Below are 11,161 nucleotides of genomic sequence, written 5' to 3' on the forward strand. Positions count from 1 at the left end.
ACAAGGAAATTGTCCTTGGGAAGGCAGCACACGGAGGAGGAAAAGCCACCAAGGAAGTAAACACAGGTGTCATCAGCCCCAAACAACGACCTGCCATGGCTATAAAAATCTCCAGCCTGAGACTTCGTGACCACCTTTACCTTAAAGGTGCCGGATCTGCTGGACCTCTGCAGAGGCCATCTCCAGACTCCTGGGACTGCTGGAACATTCAGCCGAGGATTGGTGAGATCTTATTACTGGGCTCCTACTCCGTCTCTCCTTTGCTTCACCCGCTCCCACATCCCTTCCCCGTTCCCTCCCGGGAGCCGGCGGCTCGCGGCAGCTGCCGGCCCGGCCGTGGCCTCCTGTTCCCACCTTCCCCTTCCCTTGTGCCCAGGCTCGGTGTCCCCTCGGTGGGCTTTTTTTGGAAGGGTGGGTTGTGGGGTTGCGGCCTTGCTGTGTGGAGGGGTTGAAGTTGGGTTTGTCAGTGCTGGTGTGTTATGGTAGTTTTGCCCTGAGACGGAGCTGTCTCGGATCTTGTCCCCTTTGCTATGATGAGTGACATCGTCAGCAGCTGGAAGCTGGAGCAGTTTGTGCTCCAGAAGTGTCTCCCCCCAATTTGGTCACCAGGGTCTTTCCAGGGCCCAGATGCGTACCAGCAGCTGTGCCAGCAGTGGGAGAGCTGGTCGGAGGAGAACAAAAAGCCCAAACCCACTAACAAGTGTAAGAAGCGGGCGGCTTTGCAGGGTTTGCTGATGGTAGGCAGGGAGTTGTCCAAATTGCTGAAGGAGGCTCTTGAGAATTTGCAGACCTTGGAGCAGGCCAAGGAGGAGCTCAAAGTCCAGGTGGACAACCTGCGGGCGGAGGTGCAGGGTTTGTGTGGGGACTCCCTGCGGAGCGCGGTGGAGATCACCCGGCTGGAGAGCAAGCTGGGCTATGAGAAGCTGAAAACAGAGGAGCTGAAAAAGGAGGTTGGCAAGTGGATCGGGGAGACCCACGATGCGCAGAGCGCGGTGCGGGCGGTCCTGCAGGACGTCCAGCGGGACCGGGGCACCGGCCCCGATCACAAAGTGTGCCATGCCAAGATCCAGGAGCTGGAGGCAGAGCTGGGGGTGTCAAGGGGCATTGTGGCTGCCATTAAAGGCAAGAGGACCCCGATTGGGAACGGTGAGGGGGAAGACTCCCTGGACCTGCACCCACCCCACTACGATTATGAGGATGATGTGTGGGGTGCTAACAGCCCCACCAGGCCGTCCCCTTATGCTCCTCTGAGGGAGGAGGTGTGCCAGCTGCAAGTAGGGGAGGTAGAGGCTTCCAAAGATAAAAAGGTCCCCCATGATGAGCCCGTCACCCATGTCCCACTCCAGCCCATAGACACCAACAGGGCTGTGCTCTGGTTTACCCCCGAGCAGCTTAAGACAGTGGGGAAGATGCTGGGGCCGCTGACAAAGGAGACAGCAATTAATTGGCTGTCCAGGGTCCAGCGTCTGCCCAAGTGCCAGAGCGGCAACTTTGTGAGTGACCTGATAGACATTGTGAGAAAGTGCATGAAACCAGATGATTTTGCATCACTGCCAGGGGATGTGCAGATGGGCAATGTCCAGGACATTGGGGATGTCCAGCTGGCCGTGCTGAAGGTGTTCTTCCCAGAGGTCAACCCCTTAGTGCTCTTCCACCAGGAAAAGCAAAACCCCGAGGAGAGGCCTGATGCCTATGTTAACCGTAAAAAGATGCTCTACCAGATGGCTGGGCTGCCTGGCTCAAAGGACTCCCCCCCTGATTTTGACAGGTCTGAATTCAAGGAGCCGCTGGTGGTGGGGCTGACACCTCCACTGCGGGTGATTGCTGGTGGGGATGCAGCCAAAAAGCCTCTGTCAGAGCTGGAACAGATCCTGAACCAGAATTTTGAGCTGCAAAAGCAGGCGTTCCCAGGGTACATGTTGGGGGGAAAGAAAGGGAAAACCTTGGGCATGTCTTTCCAAAATGCAGGGATGAGAAAAATGCAAGGAGACAACCGAAAAGATCCTGATAGCAAGGGGGGGTTGGGGAAGGAGAACCAGCAAGGGCTGAGGTTTCAGAAGTCTAACCCTTGGCGGGCTGAGCTGAGGAAGCGCTTGATAAAGTACGAGAAACAGGAGGACATTGATGGCTTGCCGGATGCGGAGCTCTTCCAAAAACTGGCCCTGCACGAGGCCAAAAAAACCAGCAGCTCCCACCTGATTGACCCGGGGGCTAAGGCTCAGCAATAGGGCTGCCAGGCACCCGCATCGCCCCTTTTTGTGGCACCGATTAAGACCGATTTGTGGGGGCGCCTGATAGTTGATACAACTATTGGAGGGGGGGTGCTTGGACAAGTGATGTTAATTGATACTGGTGCCTCTTATTCAATTTTGAATATGGCCCCCGGCAGAGCCGGGATCTTCCAAACCTCTGAAATTATTGAAGTGACAGGGCTGAACGGCCAGAAATCCTCAGTGCCGTTCACAGGGCCCATATCCTTTGAAATTGGGGCTGCCAAAGGGTCTGAAAAATTTGGGAAAATAGAAATGAAAAGAAAGCCAGGAATTTTAGCCATCTCCGCACTGACAAAGATGGGGGTGGTGGTGGACCTGGCAAACCAAGCGTTGCTACACTGCCCACAAATTGATTTGCCCATCATCCCGGCAAGCCACAGGGTGATGTCAGTGAAAGCCCCTGAGATCCTGGTCCATCCTGAGTGGGAGCCCCGAGTGAAACGGGTCACAGAGCAGTTCCCCCACGTCTGGGCAAGGAGCAAGCTGGACTGTGGGCAGACTGATGCTGCTGTGTCAGTCAAAGGGCCAGATCCGCCTCCTCAGCTTCAGCCCTGGTACCCGGCTGAGGCTGAGGACAGCTTGTGGGACACAGTCAAAACCTTGCTGGACCAGGGCGTGCTGGTGGAGCAGCAGAGCACCACCAATGCCCCAGTGTGGCCCCTGAGGAAAGCTGATGGGAAAACGTGGAAGCTGACAGTTGATTTCAGCACCCTGAACCAAGTCACCCCAATGCAGACCTCCACGGTGGTCAGGTACCCCAACATCATGGCAGCCATCTCCCGGGGCTCCGAGTGGTTCTCGGTGCTCAACCTGATCAGCCCATCATTTGCCATCCCCTTGCACCCCAAGTCCTGGCACAAGTTTGCCTTCACGATTCGAGGACGGCAATTTGTTTTCACCAGAATCCCTCCTGGTTTCCACAGTGCCCCTGCCATCTGCCATGCCCGCGTGGTGAGGATGTGGGAGCAGGTCAGCCACCGGGAGAGCGTGCTGTCCTGTGCTGGTGATATCCTCATCCACACCCAGACAAAGGAGAAGAACCTGGAGGTGCTGGCAGAGGTGCTGGGGGCTGTCCAGAAGACAGGCTTCAGGATCAACCCCACAAAGGCCCAGCTGTGCTGGAAGGAGGTCTCCTTTGTGGGGGTGACCCTGGGGGAGGAAGGGCGCTCACTGGAAAAGCAGAGGGTTGAGCTAATACAGAAGATGTCAGCCCCATCTGATGTCACCACCCTGAGGTCCTTCCTGTTCCTCCTGAGGTTGTGCCGTGAGTTCATTGAGGGCTATGCAGAGAAAACAGCCCCCCTTTGCCACCTCCTGAAAAAGAACACCCCCTGGGAATGGGGGCCAGAGCAGGACGAGGCAGTGAAGACCTTAAAGGAGAGCATGGCACGAGCCCCCATGCTGGCACACCCTCGGGGGGACAGACCCTATGTTCTGCAGCTGGCCAGCACGGGGATGGGGCTGCAGGCCACCCTGGGCCAGCAGCACAGTGCCAACCTGCTCCCCGTTGCCCACGCCTCGCGTCTCCTGACGCCAGTCGAGCAACAGTTCAGTGACTACGAGAGGGAGGTTTTAGCCTTAACCTGGGCCCTGCAGCACTGGGAGTACCTGCTGGGGTCAGCCCCAGTGCTGCTGAGAACCTCCTGCACCCCGGTGAGGTACCTCGTGTTGGGAAAGGGGGACGAAGGTCCCCTGTGCTGCCCCAGGATGGCCAACTGGGTGTTGGCACTGACCAACAAGGAGGTCCCCAGGGACCCCTCCCCTGGTGCCTACAGGGTGGTAATCAGTGCAGAGAGGGATGGGGAGGAGCTGGGAGTCTCCCTTACTGACCCCAAGCTGCGGCGGGCACCCCTCTTTGAGAGCAGCCTCAGCCTGGAGGAAGCCAAGGAGAGAGGCTACGTTGTGTGGTTCGTAGATGGGTCCAACTACCACGAGGAAGGGGTGCCCTACACGGGCTACGCCGCTGTCAACAGGGGCACGGGGGAGGTGGTGAAGGGGAGGTGCCTGCCACACTCCATCCAGGCCGCCGAGCTGGTGGCCGTGATGGCAGCCCTGGAAAACACGCCACCAGACCAGCCACTGGCCATATTTTCAGACTCGGGCTGGGTGGTGCGTGTGGCACTGGAGTGGCTGCCCCTCTGGAGGGAGAGGGACATGCAGTCTGCTGATGGCAAGCCTGTCACCTATGCCAAAAAGCTGCTGTACCTTGCACGGCTGGCAGAGCAGAGGGCGTGCCCAGCACAGATCATTAAGGTCAAGGCCCACAAGAAGGGAACAGAGGAAGCCAAGTGGAACAAGGAGGCAGATGCCAAAGCCAAGCAAGGTGCCAAGGAAGGGCTGATGTGGAAGGCCAGCAAGATATCAGAGGGTGGCCCAGTGTCGGTGGCTCCCAGCAGGCACTGGGAGAGCGTGGATCTGGTGGGCTTGCAGGCACAGGACCCCAGGCTCTGGGAGTTAGCGCAGGGCAGGGAGTACAAAGGGTGCAAAGTGTGGAAAGACATCTCAGGGCTGATCCTGGCACGGAGGGAGGGGGCAGATTTCCCGGTCTGGGTGGTGCCTGAGCTGGTCCGCACAGAGCTGGTGGCCCTGGCTCACGAGCAGGGGCATCTGGGGACAGACAAGACCATGGTGAGGCTGCAGGGGGCTGGGTGGTGGCCCGAAATGAGAGAGGATGTGGAGAGGTATGTCAGCAACTGCCTGACGTGTGCAGCCAACAATCCCGATGCCAAAACAGCCAAAGCCATCCTGGGCCACCAGAGGGTTTCTGGGCCATGGAGCAAGTTGCAGATGGAGTTTATTGGCCCTCTGTCCCAAACAGCCCAAGGCAATAAGTACTGCCTAGTGGTCAGTGATGTCTTCACCAAATGGGTGGAAGCATTCCCAGCTCGAAACAACTCAGCCAGTGCCACTGCCAAGATCCTGGTAGAGCACATCTTCTCACAGTGGGGCATCCCAAAGGAGATCCACTCAGATCACGGCCAGCGCTTCATTGGGGAAGTCACAAAAGGGGTGTGCCAGGCTCTGGGAATCAAGCAAAAGCTCCACATCACAGGGCATTTCCAGAAGGCAGTCACAGCAGAGGGGCCCAACCAACCACTGAAGACAGCACTGAGGAAGCTCGTGAGCCAGCAAAGGAAAGACTGGGATCATAAGCTCCCACTGACCTTGCTGGCATTGAGGGGGTCTCTGGCATCTCAAACACTTTCTCCCCCAAAATTTCCTCCTGCAAGAGACCCGAAGTTTCTGGAACACTGGTGGCAAGGAGGGGAGCCCCCGGATGAAATGCAGCCCCGCGTGCTGATGGACAGGTGGGTCCAGGACATGCTGAGGACGGTGTCAGCCACCTACCACCAACTCGCCTCAGTGCAGGAGACCAGCATCCCTAAGATGGAAAAGCAGCTGGGAGTGCTCCTGCGCCCCGTGGAGTGGAACACAGGGGATCTGGTCATATACCGAGGGGTTAGGGAGAAGAACCAGGTGCTGGAACCCCAGTGGATGGGGCCTGTTAGGGTGGTGAACAAGGCCAGCTCCTCTGTGTACCAGGTAGAAATCAGAAAAGGGGCAAAAAGGCAGGAGAAGTGGTTCCATTCTTCACAATTAAAAGCATGGAAGGGAAACTAACGGGGCTGGAGAGCCCTCCTTGCTTATGTTTTGCAGATAAAGGAAAATGGAAGGCGATTGTGACCAGCGGGAAGGGCGACCTTCGTGGCATCACCAGCCCTGTTTGTGCTGCGGGGAAAATGCTTTCAAATTTGTGATTGCAGGATTTACTTTGCTTTCTGGTATGTGCATAGTGCTGAGCACCCAGTGTGTCCAACCAGCCCATCAGCATCTTGGTAAAAATGTCACTGATTCTCACTTAGAAAGGCACCTTGACACACAGGCCACAGCCCAGCACAGGTTTAGGAGGCACACAAAAACTGGGACTGATTGGCCCTGGTCCCAAGCTTACATAAAACACACGGGAATCATGGGATTAAATTCCAACAAAGGCTTAAATTTGTCAACAGTGGTTATGCATGGGGCAGAGGTGTACTTGGAAAATGAGTGGGGCTGGGATAGCACAAACAGACTTCCACAGCTGCTGGGAAAGGTGGGACAGCAAATAAAGGTGGGGTGCAGGGTAATTAATGGATCCACTCACCAGCGAGTAACTCAAATCTCTGTCACTGAAATAAAAACTAAGAAGAATCAGAACAAAATCTGTGCTGTGGAGAATTTGGACTGCTGGTACAATTTTACTTTGGTCCAGCCAGTCTTCGTGGTTTGCCTTTGGGCACAAAACAGCGTGGGGCTGTCCTTTAAATTTAAGATCAGCACCTCAACACCCTCCTTTGCTGCCATTAAGATCTCAAAGTGCCATTTTTTGTCCTGGAATGCACCCCGTTATGTTGAAATTGGCAACCAGGTAAAACTGGAAATTAAATACTCCCAAGAAAGTGTAGCTGACCCAATGCAAATTAATGGCACCACCGTGACTGTCACAGCCCCCAATGGCCACAAATGGATCATTCCACTGACCTGCCTCTGTGAGACCAAAACACTTGATAGATCTGAATTAGATACGGAGGCTTCGTGGTATAATCAGGATTATGGACGCTGCCCACACCTGATCATAACCCTCCAGGTGTGGTGTCAAGGAAACCTGAGCGTAGAAATGTCCCCCAAACTTGGAGGAAAGTGGTGGATAGGAGGCCCCGAAGGATTTAAAAAAGAATTCGCCATCACTGCTGTCTTGCCCCCTTTTGTTTCCAAAATAGGTCCTTACGTAGTGAAGAAAAATCACGTGCAGGAGCTGTTGACAGGGCCTGTCCGCTCACTAAAGAAGGTGGTGCTGTCCCTCTCCACTGTTAACATTTCCTCTGTCAGTCCACACTGTGCCCCCTTCCTGTCTACTCTGCACACTGGCTGGCTGGCATGGCTCCACAGCCGCTCCCTCCAGGGCACCCGGGCCAGGAGGGACCTGCTGGCCACCGCCCTGGGAGGAGGAGCTGCTGGCCTGGGAGTCCTCAACAGCATGGATGCTGAAGTCTTGGCAAACAAGCTGGAGGCTGTCACCTCGGGCGTGCAGGGCCTCCTCAAGCCCCTGAATTCGTCCCTGTCCAGCCTTGGGATGGGGCAGTGGCTTGTGTCAGAGGTGCTGCCCACCTGGGAACAAATAAGTGAGAAAGACCATCAGGTGCTGGTGCGAGCCCTGGGCATGGAACAAAGTAACGTCTCTCTTGCTCTTAGCTGCATCCAGGCCCAGATGTGGGTGCAGAGTGTTGTTGCAGGTATCCTGAGAGACGGCGACAACGGCGTCCTGCCCACTGAGATCCGAAAGATCGTGTGGGACGCGGCCACAGAGAAGGAGCGGCAGCTCCAGGCCTGGTGGAGGCTCGTCAACTTCACCCACGACCAGGCCCTCAACGTGGTCGTTGCCCACGTCCTCACTGTGGCCGAGGCTCGCATTGAAAAGGTCTACCCCATCGTGGCCCTGGGGGTGAACACAAACGGGTCCGTGGTCTACCCCCTGGACCACCGCATGTGGGCCAGGGTGTCTGACGGGAGGTGGGAGACGGTAGATTTGGAAGCCTGCATTTTGGAGAGGGGGCTGGGATTCATATGCGAGGATGATGCCCTTAAGGCGAGTGACGTGTGCTTTGACACCAAAGAAGGGGTGTGCCACTTTGAGATCAACCCCCAGAGCAGTAACAAAACCATGTTAGTGTACGTAGGGAAAGGCTGCGTGTGCTTCAGAACGGCGTGTAAATACGTGCAGATTAACGAAGCTTATAACCAGACCGTGTTTAGTGACTCAAATATGTGTGCTTGCAATGTAGCTACTATTAGAGGCTGTGATTTTGTGTATAAACCACCTGTGTTTACTAGCCAGTTGCTAATCAGAAACTATACCTTGTACCGTAGTATAACCCCGACTCCCATTGGTATGGATTTATCGCTTGTAAAAGAAATGTTAGAGCATGCAGATTTGCAGCAGCTGCTAGAAAATGCCAAGGCTGAAGCTAGAAAGATCCTAATAACAGTTCACCACGATGGTAAAGTTATAAAACAGGTAATGGAACGAATTAAGAGGGCGGGAGAGCACCACTGGTGGGAAGTTTTTTTCGGCTGGTCCCCCACGGCCACTGGCATTTTCAACATGCTGCTGCACCCCGTTGTAGTCATCCTGCTCATGCAAATCTGTGTGTGCTTTGCCATGGTGGCCACGTGTTACCGGATGAGGCAGGTGAAGCTCTGCTTTGACAACCAGGTGAAAGAAGCAGGGCTGGCCAAGAGCCTCCTGAAATAGTCAAGGGCAAGACTGGGTTGGCCTCTGTGTTTGCCACCAAGAAGATCTTTTGGCTCCGCTGTTGGCTGCAACCCAGTAGGCGTTGAGCGGTGGGGACACACGCCATGCCAGACCTTGATGAGAGGGATGGCCTTCTCTGCTACCAGAGGGCCATCCAGGAGGGGAGGACAGGCCAAGCAGCCTGCAGATGGCATGAGTCACAGAATGGCTGAGGTTGGAAGGGACCTCTTGAGAGGTTTCATTTAGTCTGAACCCACCTGCTCAAGCAGGGTCACCTAGAGCAGGTTGCCCAGGACTGTGTTCAGCTGGGCTTTGCCCATCTCCATGGATGGAGACTCCACAACTTCTCTGGGCAAATCTGTTTTATTGTTTGATCACCCTCATAGTAAAGAAGCAAAAGTTAGCATAAGTAGTTTGTTTTTGAACTTCCCATCCCCAAATAGTAATGTTAAGAAGCTGCTCTTGTGTGATTTAAGAGTCCTTAAACCAGGGAGATGGGGGTAAGGAAAGCCAAGGACACTGTCTTTGGAAGGAAAGAAAAAGAAATGTAATACCTGAGCTTGAAAAAGCACCCATGGAAGACAGCAGGGGTGTGAACAGCCTCAAAGACTTGTAAAGATGGTAAAAGATGAGCAGAACAGAAGACCCTGTAATCACCATGGACTTTAAGGAGCTGAATCCACATGGACCTTTGCAGCACCACCTCCAGGTTCCCAAGACTCCCAGCATGCCTGGCCAGCAGATTGGTGAGATCTTGTTTTTGGAGTCTGGACATCACTGCTTTGCTTTGCTTTCTTTAGTTGTGCATGTACTCAATAAACCTGTCTGTTAGAGAATGAGCTGTCTGTTCAATCACTGCCTCTCACTCACTAGCCAGGCTTGTACCCTTGGCTACACTGGGAAAGGGAAATCCTGGTTAAAAGAAAAAAATGTGGGTTTTTTTCCTCTTTTATAAGCCCAGATATCTCACTTGCTTTTTTGTCTGCAGAATATTCACTAAAACACAAAGATTTCATCTTTGGGCTGCAGGATGGGGCTCTGAGCTGATGCACAAACTCCCCTCTCTCACCCTGCCCCTCCTCACCTGCATCTCTCCCCTGCCTCTGAATACAGAAAGAGCCTCAAAAGGAGGCTCAGACCACATAGGAGGTCTCAAACAATTTTAAAACATGGGCAATTTCAAGAATTAGATTAACCACCTCATTTCCAGGCCATGCTCAACTTCATCTCAGAGGTGCTGCACTCTCTAAGAATGAGGTGGGGGGTTACACAGACAAGAAACCCTTTGCAATTTAGGTTGAAATAAATAGATAAAGTAATTTAACCCAGAAAAAAACAGGTGAAAATTGAGAAATGAATTTAAAACCCACTTTTCACAATCACCAGGCTGAGAAGTGCAAAGAAATATCATGTTGCCCCAGCACAGGTGTTTTAAAGAAATGCAAAACTTTCATAAAGACAATTCCCCATAAAAATATACATTACAACTGAGCTCATGAAAATATAAATCAATAAATCATGGTCTAAACCCACAGAAATTCATTTTTTTCTCTCCAAAAACCACAAAACACTCCTTTCACCCTTGGGATGGGAGGCTGAACTCTCCCCTCACCCATCCCACCTAGCTGGGAAAGGGCCATTACCTGATCCCCTCTGTGCTTTGCTGCTCCCTTCAGTTTCCCCATCACAAAGCCTCACAGAAAACACATGATTATTTTCGCTAAAACACCTTTTTTACTCGCTAACACCTCACATGTTTCATGAGAGCTAATTTCCCAGTGAATAATTACCCTTTTACACAAAACCTTTACACCTTACACCACGGAAAATTCCCATTTTCCACTCTTCAATCCCACACGTGCACTGTGAGTGTGGCCCAGCAGGGTTTAGCCCTGGGGAAGGGGTTCCTACACCTACACACAGGTTTTGGCTTTTCTCTCTTTGCACAGAGCCCTGCACGTGCATCCTCTGCAGCTGCAGCGAGCTGCTCCCCCTGCACAGCCAGCTCATGTGTGCTTGTGGGTTGGGAAAGTTTAGAAATACATGAAGTTTCCCCCCCTTCAGTGCCATTTGTTTATCACCACAAACCAAGGAGGGCTGTTTCCACAGCAGCAGCACCACTGCTGTGGCTGTGACACGCCTGGGGACAGGACTTCAGGATTTGTCTGCTCTTCCAGCAGTTTCAGTAGGTGCCAGAAAAGATTCAACACAAACCTGCCTGCTCGTCTGAGTCAAATGGATAAAACAACTGGATTTATTCCTGGTCTTTTTGTCCCTATCCTCTCTGCTTTGGAGCAGAGTGGACTCTGCAGTCCATGTGAGCTGTGGAAGCTCCCCATCCATCCACTATGCTCTGTCAGCTTGAGCTAGGCACATCTAAGAGGTGGTTTCCAGCTCTAGCCCAGCCTGGCTGCCTCTGTGTCAGGCTGTGAGCACGTCACTAGCCCCACTGACCTGGCCCCATGGCAATAATTCAGGTTAAATTCTGAAAATTAGGGGTTAAGGGGCTACTGAGAAGCAGTTTTGACTCAACCTGAACAAAGTGATGTAAAAAGAAGCTTTGGTGGAAACTCACATCTACTGGGGGCCTCTTAAG

At 53.5% G+C, this 11,161-nt stretch overlaps 2 protein-coding genes across 2 annotated transcripts; both read left to right on the forward strand.

The window, feature by feature from the left end:
• Positions 1–83: 83 nt before the first annotated feature.
• Positions 84–9,401, forward strand: LOC135299663 (uncharacterized). The gene is made up of 2 exons (XM_064418999.1): positions 84–222; positions 5,931–9,401. Exon 2 carries the CDS (start codon positions 5,941–5,943, stop codon positions 8,563–8,565), a length of 2,625 nt encoding a protein of 874 aa, XP_064275069.1. The 5' UTR covers positions 84–222; positions 5,931–5,940; the 3' UTR covers positions 8,566–9,401.
• LOC135299664 (uncharacterized) lies at positions 387–2,367 on the forward strand. Its single transcript, XM_064419000.1, has one exon. The coding sequence runs from the start codon at positions 531–533 to the stop codon at positions 2,226–2,228; it is 1,698 nt and encodes a 565-aa protein (XP_064275070.1). The 5' UTR covers positions 387–530; the 3' UTR covers positions 2,229–2,367.
• Positions 9,402–11,161: the final 1,760 nt, after the last annotated feature.

Source organism: Passer domesticus, chromosome 4, assembly GCF_036417665.1.
Source record: "Passer domesticus isolate bPasDom1 chromosome 4, bPasDom1.hap1, whole genome shotgun sequence".
Taxonomy (NCBI): domain Eukaryota; kingdom Metazoa; phylum Chordata; class Aves; order Passeriformes; family Passeridae; genus Passer; species Passer domesticus.